This window comes from Strigops habroptila, chromosome 10 (assembly GCF_004027225.2).
Source record: "Strigops habroptila isolate Jane chromosome 10, bStrHab1.2.pri, whole genome shotgun sequence".
Lineage (NCBI taxonomy): Eukaryota > Metazoa > Chordata > Aves > Psittaciformes > Psittacidae > Strigops > Strigops habroptila.
The window spans coordinates 3,201,903-3,221,754 of NC_046359.1; the positions used below are offsets into that span (position 1 = coordinate 3,201,903).

The 19,852-nt window shown below is 39.5% G+C and overlaps 1 protein-coding gene across 1 annotated transcript in view; it reads left to right on the forward strand.

Annotated features, from left to right (window-relative positions):
* The window catches only part of CNKSR3 (CNKSR family member 3), a 58,021-nt gene extending 39,647 nt beyond the window's left edge, over positions 1-18,374 (forward strand). The window contains exons 5-13 of the mRNA XM_030499421.1: positions 1,479-1,520; positions 3,385-3,504; positions 5,261-5,320; positions 7,975-8,043; positions 8,784-8,930; positions 10,707-10,840; positions 13,264-13,472; positions 13,941-14,030; positions 15,587-18,374. Of these exons, the coding sequence (XP_030355281.1) occupies positions 1,479-1,520; positions 3,385-3,504; positions 5,261-5,320; positions 7,975-8,043; positions 8,784-8,930; positions 10,707-10,840; positions 13,264-13,472; positions 13,941-14,030; positions 15,587-15,885 (1,170 nt within the window). The 3' untranslated portion in view covers positions 15,886-18,374. The remainder of the gene's footprint in view (positions 1-1,478; positions 1,521-3,384; positions 3,505-5,260; positions 5,321-7,974; positions 8,044-8,783; positions 8,931-10,706; positions 10,841-13,263; positions 13,473-13,940; positions 14,031-15,586) is intronic.
* The last annotated feature ends 1,478 nt before the right edge of the window (positions 18,375-19,852 follow it).

Genomic DNA, 19,852 nt, shown 5'->3' on the forward strand with positions numbered 1-19,852 from the left:
GCCCAACTTGCTCATAGTCATTAGTCTGTGGCCGTAGATTGTGTGAACTCCGAAGGACCATGTCCTGTGACATGGGTGATTCTCTCCCAGTTTTGAGGGGATGATGTCAAAGGACAGAAACATCCTGTGAGTTGTCAAGCCATGATAACACCCAATTTTATCAGTTGGATCATTGTGAAAGGATAGTGTCTGGATAGCACAGTGTAAGTTCAAAGAAGCACAAGTTTGGCTTGCTGCTGAATGCCCTTCTTGTTTAGGCGCTGCATGTGCAATCGCAGAAAGTCAGTGATTTACAGCTACAGATTTGCAGATTGTGAAGTAGAACAGTAAGCGTTTCTAGTAGCAGATGGTATTCACCCAAGAGTGCTACAGGAACTGAGATATGAGATTGCTGAACTGTATTAATAAAACTACTAAAAATGGTGTCTAATCTTTCAGTTAAATCAGCCTTTGATGGCAGGGGAATGGAAGTTGGCAAATACAACCCTAGCCTTTTAAAAACTGTCAGAGTACTTCTCTGCCAACTTGATATGAGCTATAATAAAGAATGGGATTGTTGCATATGAGGAAAAACATTAATGGGAGAAGAATCAATGCTATTTTGTACTGGGACACTGCAGATACATTAGAATGGTCTGAAGGAATCCACTGAAGTGGAAAAGGGAGAGACAATTGAAAAACCTTTAGGTGATTTAGGCTCCATCAGACGGGGGAGGTTTCTAGCAGCTTCGCACAGAAGCCACACCGTAGCTCCCCTGCTACCAAAACCTTGCCATGCAAACCCAGTACAGATGTATCTTGGATTTTAAGCTTGTTTAAATGTTTGGAGTTTGGGGGTTTTCTCCTTAGAGATAATGTAGATCTTGTTTCATTATTTACTTGCTGTTTTAACTTTTGAATCTGAGAATCTGCTACCGTTCTCTAGCTCTTCCTGCAGAAAACGATGACTTCTGCAGCTTGTTACATGAACTTGTTTCACTTCAAAGACTTTTGTACCTGGGCTGTGTAAAAAATGCTTTCTGTGCAGTCCTCTGGCCCTCCGGGTCGTCATCAATAGCATTTTTTAAAAAAATCGTTTTTCTGTTTTTAACAACATGTTTTGGATCCGTTTTGGTGACTGGGGTAGCAGCTCCTGAGTTGGTGTTTATCAGAGTAAGACAAGCTCATGTGCCTGGCCTTCTGAGAGTCTAGTTTTATGGTGCAGGGGTCTGTTTTTCCGGAAAAGTCTGTTGGCTGTAATTGAATCCCATGTTCTCTTAGTTTTCAAGGTTTAGTATTGCTTTCTACCAAGGCCAGAAAATAGTTGTTTAACAGTACATTTGAGCCCTACTGGGTGAAACTAATCTGATTAATCCCCGCAGCACGAATAACTCTATTTCAGGTTGAGGTTACAGTGTCAGTTTTGCAGAGTTTTCAGAAATGATGTGTTTACGTGATTATTGGTTAATGTAGGCCTTTTGTTCTTGTTTTGTTTTTAGGACTGCTCTGTGGCTGACATGGAAGATAAAGTTCAGACTGTAGTAAGTACACTATTCTGTTGAAACTCAGCTGTCTGCATTCACATTTATTTTGGTGGCTTCTACTCTCTACTGACAACAGCTTTCCAATTCCACAAATACAGATATATTATGCAAGTAAACATTGTTATGGGCCATTTTGCGAATATTCTTTGCTCTAGAGAAAATCAATGAAGTTTGAACAGACTGGTAGTGTGTGTAATAGCATAAAGTATTCCTTAAAGTTTCATTGCAGAGCTATTTATTTATTTATTTATTTTTCAAGATAATTTAGACCTCAAATTTGTAGGCCAAATAAACCAAGTATGCCTGCGATGTGCCTGCTTATTATGGACTAAATGCACTATGGCTTATTAAACTTCTTCGTGTAAAAGAACTATCCTGCCACCGAACTGAAGTTCTCTCTCTGATTGTACTCGACTTAGAGTTTTCAGGCTTGTTTGAAACAGCCTTGTGACCAAATGAGGAGCGTAATGGAATGCTTTTTATGTTTTGTAACAGTTAATCATCGCTTCCTGCTTTTGACATGAACCAGGCTGTGCTCTTTGATAAGGCCTTCCGCCAGCTCATAGATGCTTAGGAATTTAGTAGCACAATAACTAAAAATAATTTTGTCCGTAAATAATGAGACCACGTAAAAGAGGGGTTTTTTTTTCATCTTTCTTTTTCCATTTGTGCGCACCCACTCTGGAAGTAGGTATTGTTGTTTGGAGTTCCCTTGTTTGAGCAGTTCCTCACATTCACACTTAAGCATTGTTTTGATTTATTTTATTGCTGCCCTATAAATCTAATGTAAAACAAAAGAAAAAACGTTGGAACTATTGTTTCCAGGGACCACTGTAATCCAAACCAATGTCTTCCTACGAGGCAGCTCCCCCTGTCCTGTAACTATATGTCTACTTTGACTGAAGGATTCAAAGCCCTTGTGAAAGATGACTTACCCTGCTCGTTCCCAAGTTGCGTGTAACTAACTGTTGTACTGTGTACTGATCCTCCCTCCCCTTTCCTTTAAGCTGTTGTAACCTACTTTAAGTTTCAGTATTGCTTCAGTTAACCCAAACCACACTGTGGGGCTTTAATAAAATTTCTGCGTGTAGGGAAGGCACATGTTTTTGGACTATGACACTTTTTTTCTTGTTAATTAGCCGTTCTGCTTGTTACAAGTTGTACAAGACAAAGCTGTTCTGCCTCTGACTTTACTGACACACATACAAGGTCAGAATTTGCCTTTCGTTACAATGTTGGCTTAGGATCAGTTATGTTTTGGTCAAAAGGAAATATGAACCTTGCCTGCATAAGCATTCCAGAAGAGGTCAGTTCAGAGGCACGGTGGAGAGAAGTAATGCTGAAAGGCTCAAGTGCTAGATGTCCTGCCTTATACAGTAAAACTGCATTTAAGTCAGTGGCCAGCACCTCACTTTTTCTGACACACGGCAAATTTTATTCTCATAGCAGAAATAAACAACAGAACGTAAACCTGTCAGTTGTTCTCCCAAAGATTCATTAAAATGTTTCAATATTTTAATGGGTTATACTTTGGTTAAAGCAAACAAACTCCAAACACATTTTTTTGCTGCTATTTGTGTATTTTTTATTTTTTTATTTTTAAAACAGAAGATGTGTTGGCATCTGTTAGCAATGATGAAGTGGCACTCATGGAAACGGGTTAGTTGTACTAAGTTACAGTAAGAAGATAAACATGCTGTAGAATAGATCTGTACAAAGGAATCTTCTATTTGGGTGATTCTAAAGTATGATTTATTAGTGGATCAAGTTCCAGACCTCCTTTCCTTTCTGTTTTGAAAACTGAAAGAGGAAGAAGCCAGGAAAGAAATCTTGTAACTGTTTCTGCACGTTCTCATTGTAGGCCAAGACTTTAAATGGCATTTGTGATAAAGCCATCCAATCAACTACAGATCCATTGATGAGCCAGTGTGCATGCCTGGAGGAGGTTCATTTAACCAACATTAAACCTGGGGAAGGCCTGGTAAGAACCAATCCTGGAATGTCCTGATGATCCTAGTGTTTAATAGGTATTCTTGTGATCACTGCAGATGTGTGTATAGCAAGGTATTTCAAAACCAGTAATATCCTATGGGAAACAGAGGCATGGTGAGGAACTCTGAAGGTTAACTGTCAGGTAGTGTGCTGGAATGGCTGTCAGAGGTGGGTATATACATTAATAGGTTTCATCCCAAATTTTTTTTTTATACTAAATTGCTTCAAATTTGTGCCTTAACCAGGCTATTGAGGAATTTACTGGTGCTTGCGAAATCGGTCATTTTATTTTTGCAGGTCGACTTAACCAGCTGTTTTTATAGCAGGGCTGGTTGAGAGAGAAGGCAATGAGAAATCATGTTTGTGTTTTGAAAGACGCATTTTATGTGTCTTTATAGCAAGATTGAGAACAATATAAGGATTTTTCAGGCTAGCAGGAGTATGAGAAATCCTTTTAACAGTACAGTGGCTGTGTAACGTTACTGAATCTTGTTCATTCAATGGATGCTTCTTAGCTGAGTGCTGGTTATGAGAAACTGAGTTTGAAATCTTGGTGGATTTTCTGGCTGGGGAACAGACAGGTTAGAATGAGTTGGAGGGAATTTAAATTCTTAAGTGTATTTGTATTCCTTCCACCCCAGCTCCGAAGGCAAAAAAGATGAACACTATTAGAGGAAGCTTTGCAGTGTTACTGTGCTATGCAGTTTTACCTAGGCCACTGAATTAGACTGAATCAGTTATGCATTCTTGAAATTATGGGGACGTCTTTGCACAAGTTACAGTGAAGCAGAGTCAGCCTATCTTGGACTAAGTAAGAAATGAGGAGGTAGGCGCATACAATGGGATACTGACAGGCAAACAGGGAAGGGAATTGGCTGGAGAGGAAAGGGCAAAAAACCCCAAACCATCTTGTATCTTTCCTTCTACTTCTAAGCAAATGAGTAACTTCAGGCAGATAAGCTGCCTACAACGCCTGAATAATCTCCAGTTCTGCACAGCTCTGTGAGTGTGTCTAACAAGAGATGTAGACAGGAGAAGTAGAAACTTGTTCATAAATGATGAAACCAATGTACTGGACACCTCTTGTGGGGAAATCTGAACAATTACTAGTAATAGCCCGTTGGTGATTTTTTTTAAATTTGGTGTTCATATGGTCAACACCCACTTCATCTGAGTTTGTCCTTACTTTCACACTCAGCTTTAACATTTAGAGCCACAAATACTTAGTTCTGCTGGAGCTCTTATTGCTGATGTCAGAGCTGTGGTTACAAGGCCGTCTGTATATTGACTTGCCAAGAGAAATTGTAAAAGAACATGTAGGCAATATTTGTAGCCCACCTGTGTAAGTGTGCTTTGTATGGAGAGAGCTGGTGGCCATCTAGGAACATCTGTAATTCTCTGATGCAGACTGGGCAGTAAGGAAATAAAGTTTTGCTCAAGGCAAAAGACTGACAAGGCAGCAAACCCAGCAGTGTTTGGTGTTATGAACCAGATGGTGTTTCTAAATTGCATTCCATATATTAGGTGTTTTAAGTCATTCTATTCTATTATAATTAATTACAGTAAAAGTGATCTATGAAGAGGTTTAGAATGTTGTAATATTAGACCACACACTTTTCTAGAGGAAATATGTGAATTGTCTTTTTAATAATGTTTTGAGTCTATTGCCAACAGTTGTTTAATCAGATAAGTTAATGTTGCTTTTTTGCCTTTAAACTTGTTTTTCATTTTCTACTTACATTTAGGGAATGTACATCAAATCAACTTATGATGGATTACATGTAATTACTGGAACTACAGAAAATGTAAGTGAAATAAATGTAGATTAACTCGGGATGTCTGACAGTAGCTTTGAGTGAGTTTGGCTTTTTTACTACTTTTTCCTGTTTTACATATGACTTTCATGATATTACTGCTTTAAATACCCTGTGATGCATCATTTGTTTATCCACAATTTGTAAATATTTGTGTCTGCGTGTTTCACTGTTAGTCTAATTAAACCAGTTTCTACAAGTACATGAGTTCAAATACTTGGCATGAAAGTAATTGCTTTAATAAGTTACTCTGTCTGCTGTTCTGAGTGCTTATGGTATCATGCTTAACAAAGCCTTGAATGTATTTTCTTGCTGCTGGCAAAGGCAATCTCCCCTAATGGGAACATTTAGGTAGCAGTGTGCTTAATTCAGTAACAAGTAATGAAATCAATGAGCTGTCCAATGACAAAATTACCTTGCAGAATAAAAAGACCAAGAAAAAGTAAGGCTTTGAGTGGTCTGCTGGAAGGAAATTGTTGAGGCAGATGGCTGCTTATTTTAGCCTTACACTGTGAGTTCTCTATAGCTGAGACTTTATTAAAGGTTTCTGGGCAGTCATTGCAGTGGGCCTCTGGCTAGCAGCTGAGGCTGGCGGGTGATGCTGTGGTGTTGTCAGACATGCCACTCTACAGGAGCAGTGGCTGAAAGAAAAAAGAGTGAAGGATCGTGGCTTTTGCAGCAATGATTTCTTTTTTTTCTTTAATTTTGTGAAAATGAGAGAACCAGTGGTTCTGGTTGTGCTCCTGCCAAGTCCAGGGGCCAGGGAGGAGTGCACGGAAATCTGTGCTTGCAGCTCAGAGTGAAAACGGAAAGCTTTTCCAGCTTTTATTCTGTTGCCCTGGCATAACTGTATAGGATCTGCAGCAGAGACCAAGTCCACTTTGACAGCAATTTCAACATCTGAATAATATAAACAAATGTAATGTTGACTGCTGACAAGCTGCCTGTGCATACAGATCTCATTTTGGAGGCCAGGAGTAGGGCTGTATTACTTCTATAGCTTTGAGTGCTGACCTAAATATCTGCTTTTTTTATCAACACTTTTTTTTATCTTCCTTTGGGAAAGCTCATTACTTTGGAGCAACAAAATTTGAAAAGTGACTGAGATCTGCAAACAACTGATGTCTTTCTGGTGGCATGCAATTATTTAGATGAGCTAGGCTAGGTCTTAATTCAATTTTCTTGCTAGGTTTGGAATGGTATTTTAGTAGTTATCACCAGAGGCCAGTGTGTTGGAATGCAGTGGAACTGCACCCCAAAATTAACACTACTGTACATTGGAAGGACTGGGAAAGTCCATGCATTTGATACCAATCAGCCAAGAGGATTCCTGAGTTGTGCCGTCCTACTTGTAACTTTCCGTGTCACGTTGTCCTAGATGTAAATTTTGCTCTTTCCTCTATTCTCACAATGCAATTGCAGTGTCTGCTGTGCTAGCTGGCGCTTGTTCTAGGAGTCCTCTGTGTAAGGGTTCCCCACCCTCCCCAGACAGGCTGTTGATCACCCAAACGACAGCTTGAAATGAGCTTTTTTTTTCTTACAAACTTGACTTTGGCCCAGCATTTTTCCATGATCTTGGTTGACTCATATATATGCAGCCTTCCACAGAGGCATTTCCTCTCAGAGGAAGCAAGAAGACAATGAAGAAATGGGGTTACTCGTGATAGCTGGAGCCTCCCACAAATTTCCCCATGTTTTCTTCCCTAGTTGCACTGTTTATTCCTACAGCTCCTTCTAATAAACAAGTTACTTGAGCTCTGAAGGTGTGATGACAAGGAGAAGGAAGTCCATAATCAAAGTGCTTAGTTCTGGAGTCGCTAGGAAGAGCTGGCCTGCTGCCACATGGTTACTCATGGACTGGGGGGAATCGGAGGAGAAGTTTTCCTCTGATGAGGGTACAATATACCAAGGTAGTATGCCTGGGTGCTTTGGGTGTTGTCAAGCCTGATCAGAGTTGGTATGTTGTATTGACACATTTAGCTGTTACTCACTATTGGTTCCCTAGAGCTCGGTTTTTATTCACAGAAAAATGTATTTTAAAGGTGTATTATTATTACTAAATAGATATTTTAAAAATACCTATCTATGCACATTCGATGTGTGCAAACATGTATTTTTATCTGTTGACCTTGATGCAGACAGGTAATTTCACACTAAACTAGGTAGCTCTTATTTTGTATTAGGAAACAAAAAGGGAAAGTATAATGGATCTGTTTTGTGGCTTGAAGGGTTTTGGTTCTTTGTTCTGCACATTTAAAGTCTTACTGTATTTTTTAATTGGTGTACATTTATTTGAATGCTAAAGTTTAAGGTAGCTGCTGTGTTAGGACAGAAGTCTTCTGTAGTCTCCCGCTGCTGTCTCAAACTACAGTACAAACTGGAGGCAAAAGGACAGTGGAGACCCTCCCATGACTTAAGTGCAATTTGGCCTGTGGCAGATATAGGCTATGTCTTCTCCCTTTCCCTGTAGCTCTTTCACTATTAAAAAATAAATCATAAGTTGAATTCATTTGCAATTCTCAAGTCATCAACATATCTAATGTGTGATCTTCATTATGGTTGCAACCTTTGACGTTGCTTGGTGGGGGTATTTATGGGAGGGAAGAAAACCTGCTGAAGCACTTGCCTCTTGTTTTCCTCTGTAGTCCCCTGCTGATCGATCTCAGAAGATTCATGCTGGTGATGAAGTGATCCAGGTTAATCGGCAAACTGTGGTTAGTAACCGCCTTACCAACCTTCCCTTATGCTTGCTCTGTAAAGCTCGCTCCACTCAGGTTCTGAATGTGTGGGGTAAGGAGGTGGTTCTAGTGTTTTCCTATTGAAACCTTTGAGGCTTTTTAACATTCTGTTTTCAAGAGAGATTTTATTCTTTGCAATATTTTGCTAAAATAAATATGCCATATTTCACGTTTAAATGATGTATGCATCATATTAAAATAATTCATGTTGTATTTAAGGCCTGTTTTAAAATGCACTGTTACAATCTACTGAAATATGGATAAAAACAGCTTTTAAAAAAACCCCTCAAGTATTTGTCAAATTGTTTGTATCTGGGAACTCATATAAAATGATTATATTTTTACTAGCACAGGTAAGGAATGCCTTTCAATGTGAGAAAGAAATGTGGCAGTTCACTGTAAATGCCTGCGTTACTCAATCTGAGCACATTCACAGCTCTAGGACCAGAGCTGAGAAATAAAAGAACATTGCTTGATATCTCAATGTTTAATTTACAGCTTAAGCAGAGATCTTCTTTGAAACAAACCAGAGAACAACCTTCCACAAAAAGGAGCTTTCCAATTTTTTTTTTTTTCATTCTGGCTTTTTTGGATGTCTTTCTCTCTTTAGGTTCATGTTAAAACAGACAGTTTGACTTGGCAGATTTGGGGTTTTCTTGTTTATTTGCCTTCCGAAAAGCAATACGATAATAAAGATGTCGTTTATTCTTTACCAGGTTGGATGGCAACTAAAAAATCTGGTGGCAAAGTTGCGAGAGAATCCTGCTGGTGTTAGGCTGCTGCTAAAGAAACGTCCTACTGGCTCTTTCCATTTCACTCCCGCTCCGTTAAAGAACCTGCGTTGGAAACCACCCTTGGTGCAGGTAAGAGGCTGCTGGCTCAACTCTAATGTTGGGATAGGAATGCCTTGCTTTCAACTTGAAAACAGAGAAATACTAGACATGCTCCCAGGTACACGTGTTAAACTATAGGTCAAGGAATGTTAGGTGAAATGGTTGTCCTCTTCTGGCCCCTAGATAAAAGGGAAAATGTTCTTGCCTCCTCCTGTCTCTTTTTATTTGTTTTTTAAACCCAGATAATGCCTTCCTGATACATAAACATCCTAGGTGTGTTGAGCATTTTAATCAATCTGTGCGCCACTGGGAGACCTTATATGAGGCAAAACTGCTGAAACTGCTGATAAGTATGGAATTCATCAGCACGGAGTAATAAATGCTTCCTCTATTTAGCAGACTTAATATGTTTTTGCTGAAATAACTTAGATTATTCTAGATATTTGTCCTCTTTTTAGTCTGGTGAAGGATGGGAAAGAGTGTTTTTCAAGAAGTTAAACTACTTGTTTAAATAAGATTTGGCTGTTGGGCAGTTCACGGATTGGGTAGTGAGCAGACAGAGAAAGTGACGTTAATAACTCTTAACCATGCTGAGGAATGGCTTGTTGTATTAGGAAGCTTAGGGCTTAATGCTTACAGGAGGAAATGACCTAATTGAATCTAAACTGATTACCTGAAGCAAGGAAAACCAGGGAGAGTTCCCATTCCTGCTTCTGTTCTGGCAACGGTCTCTCTGCAGCTGTGAGGATAATTTATCAACCTGTGAAATGCCAGTGGCTATCACAAGTGTTGATGCAGGCAGATTTCTTTCAGACTGGGTAGAAGATGCTCACTTGACTCCTTTTTCATCCTTCCTTTCACCAACGCCTGTGTTTGTGGAATTGTGTCTGTTGTTTAATCAGAGCCAAAGTTAAAAAAGCACCACCTTGTGAGTTTTCAAGGGTTACTCAAAGCAAGGACTGTGTTACCTGTGTGGAGAGCTGAGGTGTGCTGGGATATAGGCTGCGCCCAGCAGGGTTTCCTTGGGGGAATAAGTGATTGGCGAAGCCTGTTGGCAGTTCTGGCCTCCAATGTACTGACTGGTAAAAGGCAGATGCTTGTGCAGGGATGCCATTAACTGAGTGGCCAGAGTGGAGTCCTGGGCAGCTCCTTGACAAAAAGGGGAGAGTGCAGTTCTCTTGCCTGACAAAGGTGAAACGGTCCTTCAAGCCTTGTCTCTCCTAGAGGCAGACAGGAGCCTGGCAAGATGCTGGGGACATAGAAGTGAGCCACAAACAGCAAAATGGCAAAGTTGCTCAGATGAGCAATACCGAATATTTTTTCCCTTTGCCTCCCTTACCCTAATTATATCCCTTGATGCAAATTGTGGTGAACTTTATCATATTCCTGCCTGTGCCCCAGTCATTAGGACTGTTTGGAATAAGGGTAGTGTAAGCTGACCTTGTAAGCGTTGCGGATCATATCTGTATTTAACAAATTGCATTCTTTTAATGAATCTAAAAATAGAAGAAGGGGTTTTGTCTCTGCTGCTTTTTCTGTCTATGGAATTTACAAGAAAAATAGGACTGGAAAGAGCAAAATATTCTTGAGCAATGCATTACCCATGATAGGATTTCTGTAGGAGGGACTGCAAAGCTAGCCAAAACTGGAGGTGGAGGAAAATGTAAATGCTAAGAGTTTTTAATGCATTTCTTAAGCATAGAAAAAGTAGTTCACTAGGAGATGAAATGGTACTATTGATTGTTGAATTATCTTTGTGAATGATAAATCAGCGCTCAGATGTTTGACGGCTGTTCCACATTTCAGACCAGTCCTCTGCCAATCACCAGTCCTTCAACCCAGTCACAAGAAAGCACTGTGGATACCTCGCTGAAAAAAGAGAAGCCAGCCATTTTGGATCTGTACATACCACCTCCACCAGCTGTTCCATATTCTCCTCGGTACGCAAATAAACACGTACTACTGAACAAAAACCTCCTTTATTACACTGGTTTCTGAGCTGGCTTGCTGCTAGAGTTCTGTGCAGATGAGCTTGAGGAAACTGCAGATCTCACAGACTTCTAGGTGTTTAAAGGCTTCAACTACCAGGATTGTAATAGATTTTATTATTAGAAGATTGTGTGCCATGCGGATCAGATTTGTTCCCAAAACATGAATGGATGTCACCCCTCGTTGTGGGGTTATGTTTTTGATTTTGTTTAAATCCAATTGCACATAGCAAGAAGCAATTTTTGTCTGTAACTTTTTCCACTGTGGTGTGTGCGTTTGGTTGTTTGGGGTTTGTTTTTAGCAAGTTAAGTAACTGTTGTGGGGGTTAGGAGAGAAAAGTTTTAAATTGTTAAACTTGCAAGCTGTATAAAACAGGAATGTTTCCACTGAAGGGAAGGGAGAGTCAGTTCATTCAACTTTTATTATTTTATTGTTCACTGTAAGCTTTAAAAATACAGACCTGTGTACACAGAAGGCAAAAAGGCAGGGTGAGGGCTGTGTGGCATGTGTATGCTATGGCTAGCTTTTGTTTGTTCTCAAGTCCATGTTGACTCATGTCAGAATCCTGCCAGCTGACCTGGAAAGGTGATGGACAAAAGAGTTTTCTCTTTCTCATGCTTCCTGGCCTGGCTTGACACTTTAGGTTACATGTAGATAGCCCAACACAGAAACTATGACCCTTTGCTGCAGGACTCATATGGAAGGAGAGCTTGCCTCCTGTCATCTAAGGCCTACTACAGTGTCAGAGGTTGTATTACTGTAGTCTTTGGGGCAGTACTGGGGCTGCGGGGCTCTTCAGGGTAGGGTCTTCTTATTGAAGTTGGACCCAACTCTCCGTTTTCCAAGTTTGTGCATGCTCACTTCTTACAAAATAAAACCAACCAAAACCTTGTCATAAAATGAAGCATATAGATTTAGCAGCTGAGTTGAGCATGTCTTGGTCTTTATATTGTTACATTTCAAGCACATTGGTGAATTATGTGCATGTGCTCAGTTTGTTTATCTGTCTTAAAGTCACAAAAATTATAGGTAGTTTCAGATGCCTTTAAACCTGAATCCCTGTTGACAAGGAAGGAAGTAACAGTGCAAGATAAAACTTGTCCTGGCGGGTGTGTGGAAAGGGGGAGGCAGACCTTTAAAGAAAGCAAATGTGGGGAAGCTGTGGCAGCAAGGAAGAGGAGAAAGGACAGATATTTTGTCTTCTGTTTGGCTATTCAATTTCACCTCTGCATGTTTTCCTCTTTTGAAACTCTGATGCATTTGTGTGGCAGTTTTTCCCCTTTTTCCCTCCTATTGTCCTGTTCTCTTCCCTTCCTGGCATGGATCTTCTCTGGTTCACACTGGGAAAGCAGAGAGCAGTGGCTGATTTCCCTCCCCATGGCACAGTCTCCACATGGTGGTGGTGTAGGAGAGCTCTCCTGGTACATATGGTTGTGATGTAACACTTCTGTGCAATTTTCAGCCCCTGAATCTCCATAAATAGCTCCCTCCCTTTCACTGAGCTCTAGCATTGTTATTGATGGAGAGCTAGAGTATGCAGTGCCCAGAGGTCTGTAGTGAATACCAGGGCATGTGCTTGCTGAAACAATCAGCTGTGTATTTTTATGCCTGACTTGGCTGGTGGTTGCTTTAAGCAATAAGATTGTAGCATGTACAGGGAAGGGGGAAAAAACCCAAGGCAAATCCTAATTTGGAGGGTAGCTTTTCTTCCAAAAGTACTCAGAAGGACTGGTGCTAAAAATGGCTGTTCTTGGCCTTTGGAATGAGGGATTGCTCTGGGAAGGGGGTTCCTGCAGAAATTGCTTGAAATACAGGCACAGTGTACATACACTATGAATTTATTACTAAAACTCTCAAGGAGGTCTCGCTTTTGGATGAAGAGAGGAGGTGATAAATATTCAGTGGCAGTTATTGGCCTCTTACAATGACTGAAAAGCACAGTCGCTCAGATGGAGGCAATAAGTGTTGCCATTACACAGAGATAGATAAATCTATGCATGTACTCTGTCACAACTGCGTCCTGAGCAGGCAGTGAATTGGGAGCATTGGTACTCTCAGGGTAGAAAGGTCTTACTTCTCAAAAGGTTTTTCAGGGGTGATACCTTGAAACTTCTTTGTGTGTTAAATTACTGGGTCATTAAAAGTGAATCAGCATGGTGGGGAGTGGGGCAGGGGAGCTTTCCTTTCTCTTTGGTAAATATGTTTATAATGAAGTTATCTATCACCTGACTTGGGTTATTTTTTTTCAGCTTGTTTGCAGCAGAATACCGGTTGTCAGGAGTATGATTAGGTGCTAGACGTATCTTTCAAACCTATTCATGTCTATAGCATGAAACTCTTTTAAGCTACTAACTCAAATGAAATGTCCTTTCAGAGATGAAAAGGGAAGTTTTGTATATGGAGGAGGCAACAAACCCAGTCAGCCACTACCTAGGTCCAAGGGTGCCGAGTCACCCAATTCTTTTCTGGATCAGGAGAGTCGAAGGCGAAGGTTTACTATTGCCGATTCAAATCAGTTGCCTGTGTATCCCATCGAAGCAAATATTCTACCAGCCAAGATGAGGGAAAAAACACAATCCTATGGTGAGTTCATTCCTCTTTCGTCATTACTGTTACGATAAACGCTTTGGTCAATTTGGAATAATTTGTGTTAGAAAACTGCTTGTTAGACTTGATGGATACTAAGGGCAGTCTGTGCAAATTGTGAATGAAATTCCACATCTGAAGTAATTGCACTTAGATGCTGTTATTTCTTTAGTGAATGTCATTTAGCTAGGATCTGCTGCTACAGATGGCCATTTCCATGTGTATTTTGATTATAACTTTTGGTTATTATGTTCACTGCTGCTGTAAATGAGCAAGAGCGTGGCTGTTCAATCTCAGCGTATTGTTTTCTTATATTTCAACAGTGGAAGTATCCTGAATTTTGTTTCCCTGCAGTTTTAACTCGTTTTTGTTGTATCTCTCCCTTTGTTTAATTGTGAAAAGTATAATTTTAAAAATTCATTTCCTAAGCTTAATATAATTCCTCATAACCTATGTTGTCTTCAGGAAAACCTCGTCCTCTGTCAATGCCTGCTGATGGGAGCTGGATGGGAGCTGCAGAACCCTTCTCTAGGCCACGAGCACCAGGGAGAAAAGGCAAGGTTTTCAGTCTTGTCCCTCTTTCCTTTCATTCCTCTCCAAAATTTCTTTGGGGTGAACTGGATGAAAGTGTTTAAATTAGGAATGAAGAATTAGTGTCTGCATATTGCTGAACTGATCCAAGATGACAGTTGATGGTTTTAGCAGGAATGCCACATGATAGCTGTGAAATTTGTGAGGCTATTCAGTGCTGGGGCTTAAGCTTTTGTTGTCCTGTCTTAATGTTCTTGTGAGCATTAAAAGAATGCTAAAATGACTAGGGAAGATTTGTACTTGTCTCTTTATAGCACAGGATTACCATTTTGCTCTTACACACACCCTTTTCCCTTCTGCATTTAATATTGATCATAAAACTGCTTTGTTGTTAAGTTTTTCTGTTTATTTAGCTCACTGTGGAGACTGTTGTGGAAGCAAGCTCGTTCTCAAAAGTTAAATGTTTAGGAGCTGCTTTTTGCTGCAACTGCTGTTAGAAATCAATGTATTTTACAGATGTCACAGAATGAGAGACTGAAGCTCATAACACTGGGTGTTAGGTTGGGTGGCTTTTTTCATTCCCATACTTCCCTTCCCTCATTGGCTTCCTTTTGCACCTGAAAGGCTACAAGTCCTGTTAGAGTGGGAAATAAGAAAGAAAGAGTTGTTTATTCTTGAAATCTGTTAAGGAAAGCTAATGTGTAATTCTAGGGAATATAGAAGCTGATAACAAGAAGCATCAACTTGGAGGGATATTAGAAGCAAGCTAAGTAACAAGTCTAACAGAATGATCACCAGGTGGCAGGGCTGGGTTTTGTGTGTATGGTTTTTGGTTTTTGCTGATTTTTTTTGTTTGTTTGTTTTCAGGTTTTTTTGTGGGTTTTTTTGTTTTGGGGTTTTTTGGTTGTTGTGTTTTTGTTTTTGTTTTTTTTTTTTTGGTTGATTTTGCTTTTGGTTTTGTGTTGGCTGTTCTTGGCACTTGAAATGTATTTAAGTACCGCAGGCTTGTATGTAGGGTGCATTGGGTCAGAACAAAGACCTCTCTAGCCCAGTAGGATGTCCCTAGCAGCAGCTGCCATGAACAGTTGCCTAGGGAAGAGTAAAACCAGAGAAAGCAACACAAATCAATGGTCAAAACCAGGGAAGTGCCATCTTTATCTGCAAAATTATTTTCTGTTGTCCAGAGTAATGTTTGTAGCTTTAAGTTAGTCAAGAGTAACATACAGGTAAACATAGATTCAACTCTGGTCTATCAGCATCTTGAATGATACATTACGAGAAGGTTTATTGGGTCTTGCTCATGGTAATGATTTACATGAAGGTAGTCTGTACTAGCAGTTTTGTAATTTAACTGTCAAATAGTACTGTCTATGTGTGATTTGATTTTGTTGTTCTTTGTGTTGCTTAAAATATGAAGGATGCAAAAAGCCATGTATCTCTTGACAGCTGCTTATGTTTTGAAAAGTAACCAAAACCTAGGTAACTTGAACTGTAACCAGAATCTCTTTATCAAAATAGAAAATGTTAATGGAGGATTTTGAAGTTAGCAGTAATTGGTTTTCCTCCTCCTGTTCGTACAGGTGAAGATGTCCTCTGCAGGTACTTCAGTAATGAAAGGATACCCCCAATCATTGAAGAAAGCCCCTCCACACAACACCCTCTCTCAAGGCCAGTGTCTGACAAGCAGTTAGTGAGGGGAACAGATTATATTCGAGGCAGCAGGTGTTTTATGAATACAGACCTCCACAACAGTGCAACAATTCCTTTTCAAGAGGAAGGTGCTAAAAAATCTTCTGTTACATCGTCCACAAAATCTTCCTCTGCAGAGCCCTCGCTGCTGGTCAGTTGGATCACAAGACTGAAACTGTTGACTCATTGACTATTGTTCACAGGACTGTTACCAAGTGCCTTTGCTCATCGGTCAGACTTCTCTACTTTTCAGCTTAACTGATGCATAGTGACTAATGTGGTGTTCTTTTCCTGGAGAATCTTACATTTTTGCCTTTTCATTGGTGATTTTTGACGGATCAGAGGGTTTTGTAGTGCAAGGAGGGAAGAAAGATAAAGATCAAATTCCTCTTCTTGGACAAAAGCTGAGGGCATTTATTCTGCTGGAAATTAGTAAAATTTCAGTGATACAGAGGCCACACATGACCTGAAACATGCATACTGACTCAGAGGAAATCACTGCGTTACTGTAAAGTCCAGTGGCGCTTCAGTTGTCTGAATGCTCAGGGGCTGGTGCGACTGGCTGGGTGTCAGAATATGTAGAGCACAGCAAAGTCATGTTATTCTCCTGACCAGGAAAGATAAGCAGGAAAACAGTTTCATGCAACTTAGCAATGCTGTTGCAAGTACTGCATGAGAGCAACCTTGTGAGGAAGAAGTAGCAGTGTTGCCATTCTTTCTCTGATATCCAGAGATCTTAGGAAGTCTTAGGAAGAGAGTTCTCTTACCCAGAGATCTTAGGATGTTGGACTAATTTAACTATAAATCAATCCAACCTGATATATAATCCATTTTACTGAAATCACATTACAGGTGAAGAGCGCTGAGCAACTGCAGTGCTCATCCGTAAAGATATATGGATTGCTACAACATGCCAAGGAAATGCATCTGTAGAGGTGGTAAAAGAATATATATTTTTCCTTAATTGTTTAAGAATGATTTGCTGTTAACCAAAGTAAGTTTTTAAAGGCAGTCCTGTTGGACTTACGAGAAATTTTATAGTGGTTCAGATTTTGAATGATGTGTTGTTTATGAAAAGTATGTGCTATGATACGTTACAATTGTAAGACATCTTGCTATTTTCTATATAGCTCATATTTTCCCCCCTCCAGAATTTTAAAATATCATTGGGTATTTTGGGAGGAAAATAAAACTTGTTTAACAACAGAAGAGGATATTAAAGAGGTATTGTTTAAAACTGAATGTACATAAGATTGTTGGTATGAAACAGTTGTGTTTTAATTTAAATGTTAAATATAGTTGTATATATTTTTTACACTTAAACAGATACAGTTTGTACCTTCCTGTACTGCAGTACTGGGCACAGACTAGTCAAATGAAAAGAAAAACAGTCTTTTGCATTCCCTGCTAATTATAAGACTAACTATTTTTGTAGATGATACACTGCCAAAACCTTTATACTCCTTTGGCCTTGCTGAAAAGATGATGAATTTATATTTAATAACTGGGGGAGAGGGACATTAAATGCTAGTTTGTACTAGGGCAGGAATCGTGTGTAATAACACAAGTGTTAGAAACATGAAACATACCATAAATCTGGCTGCGAAGATGTGGCCATTCTGCAACAAGCTTATGAAGTGCTACACCCCACAGAGATAAGGATTCAGTTCTAAATTATGTTTGATTGTGACTCACTGGTGATTTAGTTGGGGGTTGGTCTGAACCTTTCTCATCAAAGCAGATTATAATATGTCTGTCTTGTGCCACTCTTCCCCACTCCCTGAGATGGCAATCTGTACTGGAGGCATGGTCAAATACTGCAGTGCGTGCAGTTGAACCCTAGATGAGTTTGGTCCTGCCCCTGAGAAGAGGGCTGAAACTGCCATGTTGTAAGCACTTTGGTGGTAATATAGCTGAACCCCAAAATGACTGAACTGTTTTAAATTAAATCACAATTACTGAACTGGATTAAAGTCAGAGATATTGTCTAAATAAGACTTCAAAATGGGTTTTTGCTCATCCTTAATGTCCTGTTTTCCAAGGTTTAAAAATGGAGGTGACCACTAAGCAAGGGTGTTTCTTGGCTCAGGTATGTGCAAATAATGTCCAGATAATTTCTTTGCCAAAGAAGGAAGCATGTATCTTGTATTTCCTTTCCTTTTGTATTTGTTACAAAATGCTGATTATACTAGAAAGCTCTTTCCAAAGAGTGCTGATGGAGTAAGTGGGGGAGTCAGGCTCTGATCTAGAGGGAGGCTCAGTGTTGTGTAGAGAATAAGTGTGTGTGCTGTTGCCATTGGGTGATAATGCAATTGATTGAATAAGCTGCTGCCGATGTGTAGTGGCATTTAATAAAGTCCTACATTTTTTTTCAGAGAAACATTGAAGTCCCTCACTGCATGAACACCAAATGAGAGGGAAAATACAAGTACCCCATCTTCTTGATGTCTGTGCACAACCTACAATATTAACCAGCTGTGTCTTACCAAATAACAACATGGCACAGATCACTTAGTGCTATTGTTACTGCTTGGAAGAATGGATTACAATGCAGGAAATACCCATAGCAGTGCATGTCACAACATTCCCATGTGCAGGTATTTTTCTTCTTTACAGTAACAGCTCCTGTTAGAAGTTCTACTGTATGGAGAAATATTAAAAATTCATCTTTTTCAGTTCCTTTTCTAGTTCCTTTTGCATTTTAATCTCATTCAGAGAAGGTGAAATCTGTCCCGTCTTTGTGGAATATTTTCTCCTACCCGTCTCTTTTATGCTATTCCTCTTTCTACCCTATTAATTGAAAAGTGAGAGGAAACATCTGACAAGTCTGAATTCTCACATCTTTGTCCAAGAGGTTAAATTTGAAAGATGGTGGTTGCTTAATTTCTTACTATGTATAGTGAATATAGAGGGTGCTCTATATTTTGGGGGTTTTAAAGAAAGACCCACAGATCTAGGAACCAATCACAGGTAGTGATATCTTTCTGGCTTAATCTGAGAAAAATGTAGGTAACAAGTTGGAAACTGTAATATGCAGCTACTTGGCTTGTCTCTTGGCATTGAAGCACATGTATCTGTTATGACAAAAACTATACCTAGGTTGACTTTCCTAATGAGTACAACATATATATCCAAATATCCTGCTGTGGTACAGTACTCCATAATACTCTTGGCATGTCAAGGTAGCAAAACAACACAGTTAATTCAAAAAGATTGTAAAATCCACAAAAATGAGGGGAAAAAAAAAGATACTATTGCATATTGCAGATATGTATGGTGAGATTTCAGGAACGTGCACTTAAGAAATATTGAGCAGACGTCCATTTTAGTCTGCAGAGTATTTGCAAGCCAATTCCTTAGGTGTTCCCTTGCATAATCAATTGCAAGAAAATACTATTCTAGATGGTAATGAGGAAGAGGAAATAAGATATAAAAATGAATGGTGGTGGCTTATAGAGACAGAATGATTCTTCAAGCAATGTGTTTCCCCTAATATTATGGAATAATGATGGTAGTATGGATAGTGAAATTAATCAGTGTTTGAATTCTGGATGGCCAACAGAAGTGACAAGAGTACTGTATTATACTGATTTTATACTAAACAATGAACTGATAACCTTTTTTTTTCCTCCTAAGCAGGGCTTGTTTTAAAAACAACATATTCCATAACCTAGGTGCTCACTTAACAGAAAGAGAGGAGGGGGGGGAAATAATTCTAAAACTTGGCCAAACCAGGAAATTGATGGTGAAGATGAGCTTTACAATTGGAGAGGATAAAAGAATATATATATATATATATTTTTTTTTTTTTTTTTTTTTTTTTTTTACAAATATTTTTTTTTGGTCCAAATCTTATGCCCTGTTTTATTGCATTCCCAACAGGCAGTCTTCATAAACTGCTCTACATCTGCAGCCATACCCTGAGTAGATGAAGTTAGCGCCCTCATCAGGCTTAGACTTGGACCTTGATGATAATTTCAGCTCACACATTTTTTGCAGGTTTTACTTCCTCAAGAGCTTTTCTCTTTTTGGAGTTTCTTCTGCATGATCTGGGCTGCAATTGACTCTTGTGCGCATGCGTTCCCAGAACTGCCTTTGCCAGCAGGATTGCTATTTTGGAGGAGGGAGGATGCTGGCTTGTGCTTGTGGCTTCTGCA